This window comes from Alexandromys fortis, unplaced genomic scaffold, assembly GCF_014885135.2.
Source record: "Alexandromys fortis isolate MF-2015 unplaced genomic scaffold, M_Fortis_MF-2015_v1.1 scaffold_256, whole genome shotgun sequence".
Lineage (NCBI taxonomy): Eukaryota > Metazoa > Chordata > Mammalia > Rodentia > Cricetidae > Alexandromys > Alexandromys fortis.
Window position 1 is genome coordinate 1368706 of NW_026068135.1, and position 17930 is coordinate 1386635.

At 39.3% G+C, this 17930-nt stretch overlaps 1 protein-coding gene across 3 annotated transcripts in view; it reads right to left on the reverse strand.

The window, feature by feature from the left end:
• Pola1 (DNA polymerase alpha 1, catalytic subunit) overlaps positions 1 to 16284 on the reverse strand; it is a 313417-nt gene extending 297133 nt beyond the window's left edge. For all 3 annotated transcript variants that reach the window (XR_007589312.1, XM_050126455.1, XM_050126456.1), the window contains exons 1-4: positions 16143 to 16284; positions 10946 to 11070; positions 7878 to 7974; positions 5967 to 6047 (exon numbers count right to left, since the gene is read on the reverse strand). Coding sequence is in view for 2 of the 3 variants with exons in the window: in XM_050126455.1 (XP_049982412.1) it covers positions 5967 to 6047; positions 7878 to 7974; positions 10946 to 11070; positions 16143 to 16185 (346 nt within the window). In the remaining variant the exon portion in view is untranslated. The remainder of the gene's footprint in view (positions 1 to 5966; positions 6048 to 7877; positions 7975 to 10945; positions 11071 to 16142) is intronic.
• Positions 16285 to 17930: the final 1646 nt, after the last annotated feature.

Genomic DNA, 17930 nt, shown 5'->3' on the forward strand with positions numbered 1-17930 from the left:
TTAATTTGCTGTCTTCCTTCCCACAAAAAAGGCAACAAAGATAATCTGGAACTAACAGCAACTGGACACATGCTCTATACTGTATCAAAACTGAGTGGCACAAGTGTACTTGCTCATTCAAAGAGAACTTTTGTCATCTGTCTTTCTTTGTGGGCATGACTAAATCACCTGAGAACTTTTCCAATACTGTCCATTTTAATATTTTCCAATTCATTCCAAAAAAATAAAACTAAAAAGAAACTAGAATGACCAATTAAAACAGTGAAGTAGCAATATACACAGACTACATGACGTAAAAAAGTCTAAAGAAATGACATTCATATAAAAAAACAATAAACACACTTATGTCTCACTCTTTCCAAGTACCACTCTTAATACTAACCCATTCTTAATTCTATTAAGAAAAATATTGTTTAATAAATTTCAAATCTGCTTCATAAAAAAGAAGTCTAGAAAACAACACAATTACTTACAAAAATTTACTTCTATAAGTTGGCAACTCACATACTTGAGTTTTCAATAAGCCATGTTGACTAACCATTTCTAAAGCAGTAAATCAGTATTAACACCAAAATGACAAATTTAAAAATAAACAACACAAGTATCTTGGGGGTGCTCAAAATTTTTAATAATCTATTTCTTTGATTTTTTTTTTTGTTTTTCTAGACAGGTTTTCTCTGTGTAACCTTGGCTGTCTTAGAACTCACTCTATAGACCAGGCTGGCCGGGAATTCTGGAACTCAGAGATCCACCTGCCTCTGCCTCCCCAGTGGTAGGATTAAGGCATGGGGCACCACACCTGGTTGAAATTTTCATATATATACACAATATATCTAAATGATATCTAACCTACAATTCCCTTGCCCCAACTTACCCCCAGACCCTCCAACATATCACTCTCCCAATTTCATGTCCTTTTCTACTATAACCCACTGAGTTCAAGTAATGTTGCCCATATCTACATCAGTGTGATATCAAAATTCAGGCTTTATTCTCCCCCACGAAGATTTCTAGTGTCCTTCCTATGGCAACATTCAACTGTCTTTTTTGTTTGTTTGCTGTTGTTTGGTTTGGTTTTTTATTTTTATTGAAAACATTCTTCTCTCATACATACATTCCGACTACAGTTCCTCCTCCTCCACTCCTCCCAGCTCCTCTCCGTCTCCCCTCTCTCCCAGACGCACTATCCCTCCTCTCCTCTTCAGAAAAGAGCAGGTCTCCAAGAGATGACAGCCAAAAAGGATGAAACAAGATACAATAAGACAAGGCAAAGCCCTCCTATCTCAAAAGCTTGACAATACATTGTTAGTAAAGCTTTGGGAAAACAGATACTTGTATACTGTTTATAAAAATGCATAATTCCTACAAAGAACATGAATGGGCACAATAGTTCAGAGTTGCAATCCTAGCATTCAATAACCTGGGTAAGGAGAACTCAAGCTGAAACTGAAAGAGCTTGAGTTCAAAAATAACCTGTGCTAAGTAAGGAGCCCCTAAGTGGCAGGGGATGTGATGTCTGCTTCTGACCTCCATGGGCATCATGCACACAAGTAGTACACATTCATAGATGCAAGTAAAATACTCATATACACTTAAAATAAATAAATCTTTTTTAAAAAAACTTTTAAGATAATTTAAAAAGTTTTCATGTACACTTACTCTATAAGCCAGCAACTTCATTTCTAGGAATTTTCCAGGAGAAAGGTACAGAGTTACCAGACATGGTACTATTTATAATAACAAATTATTGAGTCCTTCCAAGGAGTTCATTGAAAGTAGTGAATACTTACACCAAGAAGCATCCGCATGCTGCTTTGCAGCTACAGACACATAAACATGAAGGAAAGATTTCTACATACTCTACATATGTCACTACAGTGATTTTCAGGGTACCTCGCTATGTGAAATAAAACATGGAAAGTAACGATGTAGACATTATCTTTTATGTAACAAAAATAAATCAAAACAATACACAAAATTCTTGGTATATAGCCTTCCAAACAAAAAGTACTCAAGCAAAAAATTGAACACAATGTCCAGAGTGCAATAAGGACAATAAACAAAAGATAGAAAAAACACAGATGCCCATCAACTCATGAAGATATAAACAATATGATATATATGTGTATATACATATATCACATAATAGTATATTATTCATTTTATAAAAAGAAATAAAGTACTAGCACATGCTATAACATGAATGAAATAAATTAGCAATATTATGCTAAGTCAAAGAAGCCAGACCCAAAAGGTCAATTATTTTATAATTCCATTTATATGAAATGTCCTAATAGAATAAGCAAACCCAGAGACATAAAGTACATCAATAGCTGCCAAGCACTGAAGGAATATAGGGGGGGTAACTTCTTAATGAGAATTGGGCATGCATCTAAAGTGAAGCTACTCTGGAATCAGAGAGTGGAAATGGCTGCACACATTGCAAATTTACTAAAAGTCAGGAATAATATATTTTTATATGCCTGGACTGTGAAAACTATAGGATATTTGTGAAACTTTAATACAAGAGAATTATACAAAGGTCTTTAGATTTTCATTGACATCATTTGGAACAATGTTTAAATGCCAATAAACAAAACTCGGGTTTTAAAAGTGAATACAGAGAGGTCAATAGAAGTTTGAAACAAACAAGAAAGACTTCATGAGAAGGCTTTAATCTCACCACTGTAGGTTAGTAGGATTTATTCAGAAATAAAGGGGAAAAGTATAAGTAAATATTGACGTGGAGTTCTTTAGTGCTAGTTTTATTTTACTGTGCTTTCTCATTGATTTCTTTTCACTGCGACGCAGTTGATACACTTTTCTACCTCTATGGTACGCAGTCAATACATGATGAGGTGATTTCAAATACAGTTGACCTTTTACTTCTAGGCAAAATTCTGTGACTTTTCTGTAAATTTTAAAGTAAACTGTTGGATCCTATTTCCCTTCCTAAGCTCTTCTGATCTTACCAGGCTTCTGGCAAAGGATACTGTAATATTGATGAGCTGTAGGTATATGGTGGCACAAAACAAGAAGTAAAAATTTCTAAGACTGTTTTCTAGAATCTGAAAACTTCTTTTCACTGATATCTAATCAAGAAGAAAGAATAATACAATCATGGAAACACAATGATGACTCCTTCAACTCAAGAAATAACTGCGTACTTTCTTTGTACTGGCTACAGTGATCAAAACTGGGGCAACTGGGACATAGGTCCTTTCTCTGAGATACTTCCTGTCCATTCCAACTTCCTACTACACAGCTGGCAAAATTAAAATTTAGACGTGATAAGATCAGGTCAAAATGATACAATTAACAACACTGCCATAATTCAAGCATAACCTCTATACCTCAGTAGCAATAAGTATATCCATTCCCCAGATTTGAATACAATCCCCACTTAAAAAGAATCAAGATTCTAGGGAGAAACAGCCAATTCCAGGTTTATGACAGAAGTATACAAGATAGGGACTGAAAAATCATCTTTGCTCTAAAAGCTGGGTGTTCAAAGACTAGCAGGACCCTGTCAAAATGATGATTAAAAGGACTCCGTTAAAATGTGAACCTCAAAAGGAAAAATGAAAGACCACTTGCAATGAAAGCAAGATGACCCAAGTTCAAATCTCCAGCACACTCATAATAACCAGGTATAGCCTTTCATGCCTATAACCCCAGTGCTGATAGGAAAATGAATAGATTCAGGGAGTTCACTGGACAGCCAGCATGGCCCAAAACAGCAGACTTCAGACCCTGTCTAAAAGAATTAGATGAAGGGTGAAAAGGGAAGATACCCCAGGGTCTTTCTCTGACCACCGGCATACTCACTCACACTTAAGCTCAACAGCCAACACACACAAAAGGAAACTAATGGATACTGAACTTTAATAGTATATTTCTTAGAAATGTCCAATTTCAAAGTCATAAAATAAAAGAACAGAGAAGTAGGGTGCAGTGATACCCAAAATGCTTAATGAACACATGAGGTTTAGGCAAAAGGATCACTAGAGTTCAAGAGTTTGATAGCAGCCAGAGTAACATGGCAAACAAGAGCTTATCTCAAAAAGCAACTAAATGAATAATTTAAAAATAGAGAAAATCACCAATAGCTACTCAAAGCATTTGGTAAAGTTTTATGAGGAAATAGGCTATATACAATATATATGGCTTAAAATCATCCAGTACGTGCATGACTACAAAAGGGAGAAAGTTTTGCAAGTATCTGACATTATCAGTTTAACCAAGAAATCAAACTTAGCAATAACAATGGAGCAAATAATCTGATCAAAGGGAAGCTCTCTACTGCTATAGATGTTGTCACATTTACTCTCTCAAGTATTTCTTTACTGTTGCCAAATATCTAACCTGAACTTAAGAACAAAAGAAACAGTCAGGCAGGGCGGTGGTGGCGCACACCTTTAATCCTAGCACTCGGGAGGCAGAGGCAGGCAGATCTCTGTGAGTTTGAGGCCAGCCTGGTCTACAGAGTGAGTTCCAGGACAGCTAGAACTGTTACACAGAGAAACCCTGTCTTGAAAAAACTTTTAAAAATTAGGGGAGCCAAGGAGATGGCTCATCAGGTGTGAGCACTTGCTGAGCAAGCCTGACACCCTGAGTTCAGTTCCCAGAACCCAGGTTTAAAATATCTGGGATAGGGTAGCATGCATCTGTAATTGTAGCACTCCTCTATAATTCTAGCACTCCTACAGTCAAATGAGAAGCTATGGTAGAAAAATCAGCTAGGATGGGGTTCAGCTAACCTGGAAGTCATAGCAGGAAATCAACAGATTTCGATGCTGCCTCCAAGCAAGGTGGAGAGAAAGAACCAATTCCCAAAACGTCCTTTGATCTCCAAATGGACACTGTGGTACAGACATGCCAGTGCATGCATATGCCCCCTCCCTGTCTCTGTCTCTGTCTCTGTCTCTCTCTCTCTCTCTCACACACACACACACAAATAAATGTCAATAAATGTTTTAATTATAAAAATATTTTTGAGCTAATTAGAAATTTTTCCTATAGACATCATATTAGATAATACCATGAAAATGGTGCTATGGTTAAACAGACAAGCATCCTTACTCTTGGAAAGCCACTGCTGAAGTTTAAAAAACTCACCACAAAGTCTTTGTATATGTGGTAAGGAAAAGGGAAAGGAAGCAAATGTATAAAATGTTAATCAAAAATGAGGATCATTTAAAATTTCAACTAAAGCAAGTTGATTCCCCAACAGACTCATTCATCCTTTTGATATGGCAACATATTATCATCTACATGAAGTTTTTATCTACTAAATTCACCACTGATTAACATCACACTTTACAAGTTTTAACTACAACAAATGCATCATGTTTTAAGGGAGTTTACAGTTTTTTGTTGGGTTGCCTTCATAATTACCTTGGTATATAAACCCTTTTTTCTAAGAAACTATACTATATTAAAGAGCAAATATTCTAAATACATCACTTCAATAGGAATTAAAAGACATTACTTATTGTTGCATCCTTTAAAATCTGCAATTCAAAAATTACTAAAGAACTAAAAATTTTTTTTTAAATATTTATTTATTTATTATGTATACAATATTCTGTCTATGTGTATGTCTGCAGGCCAGAAGAGGGCACCAGACCCCATTACAGATGGTTGTGAGCCACCATGTGGTTGCTGGGAATTGAACTCAGGACCTTTGGAAGAGCAGGCAATGCCCTTAACCACTGAGCCATCTCTCCAGCCCAAGAACTAAAAATTTTAAAATAAGAAAAACATCAAAGTATTTGGATAATGAGGATATAATACATTTATTTCCTCCTAGAATTTTTGCTTCTTACATGTAATTTTTCTACCCAACTGTTGCTCTAGTAGAACATACTCTCAAAACTAGACTGTATCAGAATACCAACTCACTCCAAATTTTAGGCAATTCTTCAAATCTCAAAATGACATCTTTCAAAACAAAACATAGGTACCTTTCCCAGAGGTGTCAAGTGCATCATCCTCAAGGTCATCATCAAAAATTTCTCGGCCATCTTCCACATAGCCTGTACCATCTGAAAGAATAAAATTTAATATTGAAATTAATTTCTAAAAGTGGTCCAAAGCTGGGCATGTGGTGCATCTCTGTAATCTCAGCACTTAGGAAGCTAAGGCAGGGAGACTGCAAGTTTGAGGCCAGCTGGAGTTACAAAACGAGCTGAAGGCCAACCAGGGTTACAGAATGAAAGCCTGCCTCAAAGTAACAAAAAATAAAAAGTGAACAATAATATTTTATTCATGGCTCAAAAAAATTAAAACCCAAACACTTTCTTACTCACTTTTTCTGGTATGTTCCAATTTGTTTGGTAAAATTCTGTTCAAATGGGTACTAGAAAAGATATAGTAGCATCCACACAGCAGATACAAAGTCAAACCCTAAAGATACATAGCATATCTAGCTAGGTGAGCTAAAGAAACGATCTGACACACAGGACCAAAAAAAGGCTGCTTTATAGTCATTTTGTTCTATGAAAGAAAAGGAAATATCACAAGCCCTGAAAAGCACCCTAATTTCCATGGAAATTCACAGTTGACCAATTACAGAAATAGGAGTCATGAATATAGTCTTCATCTCTTTCCTCTGGTCAATATTCTCATGCCAGAAAATCAGAACCTACACCAGGCAGTGATGATGCCATCTTTAATTCCAGCACTCGGGAAGCAGAAGCAGGTGGATTTCTGTGAGTCTGAGGACGGCCTTCTCTACATAGCTAGTTCCAAGACAGCCAGAGATACATAGAGAAACCCTGTCTCCAAAAAAGGAAAGAGAAAAAAAGAAAGGGGGGGAGGGAGGCAGGAAAGAAGGAAGGAAGGAAGGAAGGAAGGAAGGAAGGAAGGAAGGAAGGAAGGAAGGAAGGAAGGAAATCAGAACCTAGAACCTATAAGCAGGAAACAGTGACCTTTATACAAAATCAAAAAGACCACTCTTAAAAAAAAAAAAAGACCACTCTTCAAGATACTTTCTGTGGCTCAAATTATATCTCATACCTACAACCTGTATTCTTCACAGCAACTCTGGAAGATAGTCTCTTATCTCTATACCACAGTCAGAAAACTTGTGGCTTAGGTGATATTAACTGACTTACCCAAGACTAGATGGAAAGTGTATACATTAATTCCACGGGCTATGGGGCCGTGTGTTGGATCCACAGATTGGTAGTTTTTCATTACTCCTTTTTGTAGAGGAAGACACTGATGATTGAACCCAGTGACCCAAGCACCCAAGCATTCCCTCTCAATTCCTACATGGTCAGTCATGTCCTGGGGGGAAGGGGGGGATTCTTCGGTATGTTCCTATTATTTTCTAAATGGCTCTTAAGTAGACTTCCTATTTTCATGCTTCCTCATTTTCAAAGCACTATGGAAAATCTAAACAAAAAATATGTAGCAATGCTGTGACAGCATATATTGACTGTCAGGCAAACTGACAGGCTACAGAAGCACCTAGCAGCTAAGCCTCTGAGCACGCCTGTGGGAGCTTCTCTAGATTAAGGTTAACTAAGGTGGGCAGACCCATCAAGTGTGGGCAGCACCATTCCAGAGAGACCCTGGACTTACACAGAAGGAAGCAAACAGAACACAAAGCATTCCCCCTCTCCTTCATGACTGCAGGTACAATGTCACTTCTGCCGCCATGCCTTCCCAAGGATGATGGACTATAGCCTCCAACTGTGACCTAAATGAACTTTACCTTCCTTAAGTTGTTTTCATCAAGTATTTTATCACAGTAAAGAAAAAGATAACTAATGAAACTGCCTCACATCTCCTCAGGCACAGCAACTGCCCCACATGACAATCAAGAAGTAACGAACACAGTGCCTAGCAGGCAATTTCCTCCCTCATACCATCATCCACGATCCAGTCATCATCCTGCCGTGCCTGAACCAGTTTCGAATACTGCTCTTCATCAACTTCTTCATAAACACTTGTGAGGTCCTCAACCTGCCATTACAAAGTTTATGGAAAAGCTTCAAATGGAGTGAAAGTGTTAAACAATTCTGATGAAAAGAAATTGTCAAATTGAAACTGGAATGGCAGGCTGATAGAGTAGCTGCAACCAAATCATGAGTTCTGACATTCAACACCACTGCAGGGTTTTCCTTAAATAGACATCAATTAACTTAGTATTCCTTTTAGGTGGGTGTTAACATAAGATATTAAATGATTCCATTAGCATAATACACTTGTCACACCATCAATTACTCATCTACTCCATAAAAAAACAAACTGAATTATAGCCAATTCTTTATTAGCTGCTTTGGGGATTGTTCACATAATTTCTAGACTACTTTTTCCTATACTTAAATGCATAAGGCATAGTGTACCCTTTCATACTAACTGATAAATGCCCTGCAAAGATACTAATTTTAGTAACAGTTCAATTAACTAAATAAAATACCTTATTCGTGCCCTCCAAAAATGAGCAAACAAATTCACTCTATATTCTGTAGGCAAAGAAGAAATGGTTTTTGAATGATCTGTTTGTCCTACCAATAATCCTCCCTGAATTTCAGGCCTTGAAAGTGAATGAGAATCTAAGTGGGAAGTCCAGTGAAAGTAGTGAATTCTCAAATCATACGAGCCCACAAATATAAAAATATCAGACCACCTTTGCACAGTTAAAGCAATAAAAGTACAGGTGCACACCACTACTACAGCTACCCATGGTGATAGGCCACTACCTGCCTGACTGGGACTATGGCAAACCTCTTTTAAAATTGCCCCCTCCTGGCTTGTTGGTGGTGGCAATGCCTGTAATCCCAGTACTCGGGAGGCAGAGGCAGGCAGATCTCTGTGAGTTTGAGGCCAGCCTGGTCTACAGAGTGAGTTTCAGGACAGCCAAAACTGTTACACAAAGAAACCATGTCTTGAAAAAAAACTGCCCCCTCCTTAGGAGTCTGTCTTTTTGTAAGGGGAAACATACTAGAAAAGCTAAGATCTTAGGAAAAAACTTGGAACACAGAGTCTTGAAAGCCTAACGGTTAACAGCTAACTAGATTTCCATTATATGGAATAACAAGCAAGATGGGACTAAAAAAGACGGATCAGTGCTTAAGAGGGTCTGAGTTTTAGTTCCTAGCACCCACACAAGATGGTTTAGAACCACCTTTAACTCCAGTTCCAAGAGATCCAACACCTTCTGGCCTCCAGGGGTACCTGCAGGCACATGTGCAAACACAAAGGCAGAAACACACATATACATAAATAAAAATACATGCCTTTAAAAGACACAAGGAAACTTTCTCATTTACTGAGGATAAAACCCAGGGCTTTGCTCTTGTTAGGCAAGTACTCCACCACTGAGCCATACTCTGAGTTCAGCAGACTATCTTTAAAAAGCACACTGCTATTGCCCATCATGAACTCTTTTTAGAACAATACATGTATAAAGGGACTCAGCCACATAACACCAACATCTGAAATACCCCAGAGAACTCCTTTACAGAAACTCCTACATTTAAAAATGCTTTACTCACAGGACAGGGGTGGCACCCACCTTTAATCCCAGCACTCAAGAAGCAGCAGCAGGAAGAACTCTGAGTTCAAAGTCAGCCTGGTCTACAGAGCAAGTTTCAGGACAGCCAGAACTACACAGAGAAATCCTGTCTCAAAAGCCTAACCTCCTCTGCCAAAAAAAATTTACTCCTGCTTCACCATAACCCTTTTAAGCAATTCTTTATGATACCATAGCCTCACTTAACTTGAATGGTGTCAAATGGCAAAATCCTTTCTATTTGGCTAATACCCCCAATACAATATAGGCCAGAGTTAAATGTGAATATTCCCAAGACAGATCACCTAGGTTCAAATAAAGACCCTTCCACTAGGCTCTCACTAAGCTTCCTGTGCCCAGTTACCCCACCTGAAAAGTTTGTTAATCATACTATCTATTTTGTATGATCACTGAGAAGATTTAATGAAAAGCATATCGGTAAAAGCACTTCGAATATGTGTTCACACAGAAAATATATTAGTTGCTATTATTTTCTAGTATTTGTTTATCTCTTCTCACTGTTGGCAGTTAAGATGTTCAAGAGTATGGAAGGTGAGGTTAGACAATGTTATGCATTCTGATTTTGACCTATGGGCTATAAACAAAACAGTCAAAAGTATCCCATTCAATCTTACCAATAAGGTCCAAATCTCCATGCTGATCCCCAGCAAATGAGCTTAAGAACAATTCTGAGAAAATGCTTAGCTAGACAACTTAATATAATAAAATTAAAAGCACTTTTCATGTCCCTTAAGGGACATACACAGTATGTGAAATAAGAGTAAAACACAGGTGTAACTACTTTTACTTTAAAAATATCATGCAAAACTCCAGACAACAACTTTTTAAAGGGTCTAGTACTCTTCATAATCTGTAAATCTACCTAATGCCCACATATGTCCACTATGTTGTAAGAAACATGAGCCAGACCTAGTGATACAGGCCCATAATTCTACTTACTAGAAAAACTCTATGGCATTAGGATTACAAATCCAATGTCAGGCAGTGGTAACTCGTGCGTTTAGTCCCAGCACTTGGGAAGTAGAGGCAGGTAAATCACTATGAGCTTGAGGCCAGTCTCATCTACAGAGTGAGTTCCAGGACAGCAGGATTGCTACAAAGAGAAACCCTGTAACACTGTCTCAAAAAAAAAAAAAAGGGGGGGAAAAAGGATTTAAGTTCAAGACCACCATGAGCCATGTAGTGAACTCCAATCTCAAAACACAAAGTGAAAAAAGGTCTAGGAACACAGCTCAGTAGTAGAATGCTTGCCCAGCATGTAAGAGGTCCTAGGTTCTATCTTTGGCCTCCCTGCTCTGAAAAAATATTTTAAATATATTAATATTTCTAACGAGGTGTAAGTGACACAGGACTGCCTGAAGGCTGTGAAATGAAAGACAGGATTAAAACATTACTTACTTCATATTTATACTTCTCACCAGCTTTAGCCTTTTTCAGTCTCTCTAAAGCTTCTTGGCGTCCTTTCTTTGATTTTTTTTCTCGACGAGCTCGAGAAGCTACAAAACTCGCTGAATCTGACACAGCTGAAAAAAAGCCAAGTTTTATGAGATGTTATAAAATTACCAACCATATTCCCTCAAAACCAAAGGATTGTTTCTGGACAATCATAACCAAGTGAGTATTTTTAGAATGCAAAATAATTCGCAAAGCTCATGGTCAAATATGAAGATCCTGTGACTCTCCAAAAATTTCCTCTAATTTCCAGTTAGAACAGCTGAATCCAGTTATCTTGTTCACTTCTCTGTAGCTGTGATAAAATACTGACTACAAGGCCCAGCATGGTGGCACACTCTTTTGATCCTAGCACCCAAGAGGCAAAGGCAAGTGGATCTCTGAGTTTGAGGCCAGCCTGGTGTACAAAGTGAGTTCCAGGACAGCCAGGGCTAGCAGTCAGTGATACCCTGTCTCAAAAACCAAAATAATAGTAGTAGTAATTATAATAAAGCCACTAAGCACAAGCAACTTCGGAAAGAAAAGGTCTATTTTTTTTTTTTAATTTCATGTTAAGTCAGGGAAGGAACCTTGAGTCAGGAACAGAAAAAAAATTAAAGGAATGCTGCTTGCTGATTTACTCTCAAAACCACAATCAACTATAACTCCCAGGACCACCTACTCTGGGTTGGCACCTCCCACAGTGGACTGGGCCCTCCCACAGTAATCAATCAAGAAAAGGCCTCCATGGACTTTGCCTACAGGCCAACCTGATGGAGGCATTTTCTCAACTGAGGTTCCCTTTTCCCAGATGATCCTACTTTGTGTTAAAACTAAGCAGCACACTAACTAGTTCTAGTCTTCTGCTAAGAGGAAAATTTCAAAATCATGTAGAGAAACATTAAAGATGGATATCAGACTTAATATTTCCATCAGACCATGAGCAACTCAGTGAGTCGTAAAGGATAATTTACTTGGTGTTCCATTAGTCAAAACAAAAGGAGTTAAAAAGCATCTATTCTTTGCAAAGTACAAGATGCTATGAGAGATGAAAAAGATATAGTTACTAAATGCATAGAAATGTACATCTAACATGGAAGATGAGTAGCGAGGGGCTCTAAAACAATGTTAAGTAGCATATGCCCTGATGGAAGTATAAAGAAAGCACCTGGAATGTCAGAGAAACAAACTGGCTGAAGGAATTTCAAAAGAGCACTCAGAGATTATGACAATATAGGACTGTAGTAAAAATTCACAATGGTTGGAATGCCCTTTGTACAATTAGTGAAATATCAAAAGACTTTGGTGTTCAATCATTCAATTTTTGACCATGTACGCTTTGGATCATCACAAACTGGCCAATACATACATACACACATACACACACAATCACACACACTTCATCCACAGAATTAAGACTTTTATACACATGACAAATGATCAAATCAACAGTGCTGCCTGGCAGCCATGAGTTTAGGCTCAGCATGACTGCCAAATATGTCTGTAAAATGGCTTTATTTTATTTGATACTGATTGATTTACTAAAAAGAGTAATGGCAGAAAAAAAGACATTGATAAGAGGCATCCTAAAAACATCCATGCTGGAACATTTGTGACATTAAGTTGTTTGACTAAGTGTCTGACTGAATCGGAAAATAAGACCTAAAGAATGTGTATTCAATGTTGGCTATAAACTGTTGAAACTGTATCTTTAAGGTAAAGTATAATTAGAGATCTTGTTTTCTCCCTAGCTTTCTGGAAATGGAATCTCTGTAGCATCTCAGTCTATTGTTTGACATTCACATTTGACTTTTAAATATATTTTCAGAAAGGTATTAATTGAAAATTAAAGAATGCAGATACTTGATGACAGTCACAAAATCTTGGGTGTCATTCAAATGATTTAAAAAAATCTTGAGCAGGCCTATATGAAAAAGGTCCAGAGATTATTGGGCATAGCCATTAAGGATGAATTCACTGTATTAAATTCAAGATTTTGACATTCACCCCAAACTCTCTAGATCTTAAAACAGATTTACTCCATAGTCAACACTATACCACTGCACAAAGTCTGAAATAAAAATAGAAATAAGACAGCTTCCTTGTCCCCAAGGTTCTCACAGTCAAGTAATACAAAAGGACCTAAATGGTGCCATAGAAAAAGTAAGAACGCAGTGGAAATGGAGAGAACCATAACTTCAGGAAATTGAGGAAGGTTTCACAGGAGAGGTCTCCAGCAAGCCTAAAAAGTGGAAAATTTCAACATCACAAAACAGAATAAAACGTGACAGAAACAGAGGAAGAGACCTGAGCCAAATTACAAAGAGAAGAAAATGAATTGTTTCCAGAAACAGAGAAAGCCAGTGTGGAAGCTAATTTCCTTGCAAGAATACACAGCAAGTAGGGAAATTAGGGCCTAGATTCTAGACATAACAGAACAGATGCCCCAGTTCTGCCATTTTTAGTGGGTGACATGCGACCACCAGTAAGCCACTTAAGCAATGAACATCTGTCTTGTTTTATTACATTTCACTTTTTTTCTGTGACAGGGTCTCGCTAGGTAATCAGGCTGTCCTTAAATGAAGATCCTCCAGCCCCAGCCTCCAAACTGGTAGAACTGTAGGTATGTGCCTCAATGACAGGCTCACCTTGTTAAGCTGCCTAGTATCTGAAACTGAGAAATTCTCTCCTATGGCTTGAAGATTCACAGAGCCTTTGACCTGCTATAGTGGGTGTTCCTTCCCAGACGCCTTGGAGCTAGGCTATGAACATATAAAATAGTCTCTCCCAATGACAGATTTTAAATTGAAGGCTAATGTCCCAAGGAAGGAGACATGTATTAAGGAAGATTGCAAAAAATAACTACTACAGAACTGAAAATGTGAGGCCAGTATATCTCAAGGTATAAAGTTTACCATCCGATACCTTTCCATAGTTTGCCTATAGTGGGCCTCTTCTCTGGCCCAGTTTTGTAGCACAATGGTAATCACTGTTTCTGGCTAAGCAGCCCCAGACTGGCTTTCCAGTCCTACAGGATCACTGCAAATAACACAGCATCCTAATAAATTTCTTCAATTTAAAGTAACTAGAGTTGGTTCCAGTAGCTGTAGTGCTTCTTGAATGAACGACTATATGGCTTTTTTTTTAAATCATTAAACTCCCAATCTCTTTTCATACACAGTAAAAGCTACTTAAAGATCTTTTAAGACCCTTTCACACTCATGAAAAGGGGAAAACACATCTGCCCCATAAAGCTTAATATTTCTTACATAAAGGAGTAAGAATTAAATAAGAATGGCTATCTTATTTTGTACTTAGCAGTACAGGAGAAATTCAGTGTGCATATGTAAATGTCTAGGTGTGTGTGTGTGTGTGTGTGTGTGTGTGTGTGTGTCTGTGCATGCATGCATGTATGTATGTAGTTATAGGATAATCAAACACATATACACAAACACTCCACACATCACACCTAGTGAATGCTTTGGTCTAGCTTCAGAAAGCAAAAATAAAGCAAGCAGTTTCCTCAGGGGAGACTCAGTGTGGCACCACATATGAATGTTTACTTTCTCCAGTCCATGAAGGCAGAAGCCACACCCATTCTACCCAGCATGCTGATGCCAGAGCCTGGCAGAATGCCTATGCTGAGTACCTACATAATAAATATTTGCTCAACAAACCAATATACCACACTTTCTATCATTCAAGTCCCCAGTGGCTTTCTATGTACAACAACAGCTAATTACACACCTTGGTACTTTCTGCTGTCCAGGTGCTCCACCTTCCAACACAAAAAGACTGTGTTCTCGTTTTTAAAACAACAATGTCTCTAATGCTTCATGTAAGCAAGTTGGTAAAAAAGAATAACAATGGGGAACAACACAAAGATTCAAATATTGTTTCCAAACTACCACTTGGAGAAGCTCAACCCTCCCCCAAAGCAGGCAGAGACAGTAACCTGCAGCAGTCTTTCACATAACAACCTTCTGGCCTGCTCTAAAGGAAAAATTCCAGTCACAAGTCCCCCAGCAAATACTTAATCAGCACTATGACTTAAGAGGGGTCTCAAGATTGCACAGTATCCTCCAAAGCGTGATTTCTTGATGTTCACAGATGGAATACAGTTTTTTAGGGTGAAGAATGGGCTTGAGACAAATCACTGATGGGGGGGGCTGCAGGCTGTTCACGCACCCACATCCCATTTGTAATCCTGACTAGTCGACTCTCCAAAAACAATTGTGTCTTCACAAATGGGAAAGGCTAAGAAAATCTGAAACCTGTGATTTAAAAGTGATTAGGAAGCAAGAGCTCATTAATGGCGATGTGCGGTGAGTGACAGGCCATGTGACGCGGGGCTAAGAAACTACCTGATTTGAAGTTCCAACTGAAGTTCAGTTACACTTCAGTTGAACGCCGCTGCGAATCAGAAATCAAGCAAGGCCGTCGTCTGCATTTGTGAGTTTTACTTTGGGAAATAACTTCAGGAAATTAAAGATTGCTGCTCACAAACTGCCTGATAGCCAGGGCATCCAAAAACGCTACAACTGTTTTTTTTTTTGTTTGTTTTGTTTTGTTTTGTTTTTGTTTGTTTTTTTCTTTTTTTTTTTTTTTTTGCAAGCTTCGCCCAAAATGACTAGACCTGAACACTATTTCTCTGCAGCACATGAAGCATTGATTTCCCTGTAGGACCTGAAAAGCCCTGACCGTGCAGCGACAAAATGCATCTGTGACAGTGCTGTCCTCAATATCACTGCTACCGAGCTCGCTGGGACTTCTTAGAAACAGAGACACACGCATGCTCCATCCCGGCCAGACACCTCCGTGGGAGAGGGCAAAAGCCGCCGCCACTGCTTGCCAGGAAGTTGGAACCCGCACGTGCGTGCGACTCATCCAAGGACCCAACTGCGGAACCTGTCACACGAGAAGGGACCCTCCCCCGAAAAGCCCTTCAGCCGCTGACCCCCGGAGGAAGCCCCGTCCCAGAGCCCTAGGGTCTCCGCCCAGAAAGATTAAAGTCACCCGCCAAACAGACCCGAGGGGCGGTCCGAAAGCGCGCCACCTTCCGAAGAATCCACAGCGGAGACCCCCCCCCCCCCGCTCCCCTCAACCATGCCCCGCTACCCCCACACTCCCAGCCAGATGCCCTGAGCAAGGGCTCATCGCTCACCGCTTGCGCCCAGTTCGCCATCGTCGCCGTGGACTGGCGCCATGCTCGGACAATCTCCCGGTTCCCCGCCAAGCAGCCCGAAACTGGCGCGGGGGCCGAGATAGGCGCCAGTAGCAAAGCCAATCAGCAGCTCGGGAGGCTGTGGACTTCCGCCCGGAAGGCCACTGACGTTCAGCGCCCGCCGAGCCGCGCCCCGCCCCCGGCCTTCCCGCGGGAGCGCTTTTGGCGCCCGGTGATGACCCGGAGGGAAAGCGGGAACCAGCGAGGCCTGAGAACTGTGGGAGAAAGCGGTCGGGCGCTGAAAAGAAACCTCCTTAGGACACTGCGCAGGCGCACGCACGCTGTGTTTTTTTTTTTTTTTTTTTTTTTTAAAAACCTGCAGGATTCGTGGGAAAAGGGGTTCTTTTCTGGGAAAAGAAATGCGGGCGGGCATAAACGGAAGGGACACTGTCTCCCAGTCGCTGCTCCGTCTCTGTCCTCCCCGCTCCCCCCTCCTCTAAAGAGACATCCTTGATACACAATCAGATGGTGATACACTGTTTCTTGCCTGGTCTCTCCGAGTGTGATTATCCACAAAAAAGAAAAAAGTGTGTCACAACCTGAAAGTTTGTGCAACATCTTTATTGACAAAATACTAAAGTGGCGGCCTCCCAAGAGGAACAATCTGACCTCATGAGTCCTGATGTAATGCACTTGAAAAAAGAACAAAATGACTTATGTGGTTTGTGTTTGGGTATTTGCTTATTTCTTCTTTTCTTTCTTTCTTTGTTTGTTTGTTGTTTTCTGAGATGGTTTCTCTGTAGCTTTGGTTCCTGTTCTGGAACTAGCTCTGTAGAACAGGCTGACCTCGAACTCACAGAGATCCGCCTGCCTCTGCCTCCCGAGTGCTGGGATTAAAGGTGTGCACCACCACTGCCCGGCTGCTTATTTCTTTTAAGAAACAGTTGTTGATAAAAAAAAAAAAATACAACTCTTACCTGAAAGGAAAAAAACAGTTATCAGTAAACTTTACTCTTGGGAGGCTGAGACAGGAAGATAGCTTTGACCCCAAAATAGACTATTAAGTTTTAGACCAGCATGGGCTACAAGAAAGACCCTGCCTCAAAAAAGAGAGGTGGATAGAGGAAAAACAAGACGGAAGGTTTAATGGTCAAACATCAAATAATAATAATAATAATAATTGTGAAAACAAAAAAGATGGGAAGTGCTTAATGATATTTCAGATTTAAAAGAGCAAAGGGTAAATTGATGTGTACATACTTAATTGCAACAATCTATCAAATACTTAGATATATGAAATCCATAAGCAAAACGTGTATTTTGCCAAGATGGTTGAATTATAAATACTTTCTGTTTCTAATGTTGGGAGAATGCAAAGCTCAGGTAGGCTTGGGCTTTGAGTCATACACTTCTATATAACCTTGGACTGGTTTCAGAGACCAAAGTTTTTTCTTTTATAAAATGTTTCTACTTATCTAAGGAATTACTGTGCAATTTAATTGAAATAATTGAAAATATGTGGGGGGGATGGCATATGCCTTTAATTGAAATAATGTCTGTACAGAGCCTTTAAGATCCCATCATCTGGAGCAGTGAGATAGCCCATGGGTAAAGGTGCTTGCTGCCCATGCTGACTGAGTCTGCTCCTCTGAACCTACATGGTGGAAGGTAGCAGGAGAGAACTGATTTCCACAAGTTTTCCTCAGTCTTAACAGACACACAAACACACATACATGAGCACAAAATATGTAAATGAAATACTTTTTTTCTAAAATAAAAATAAATACT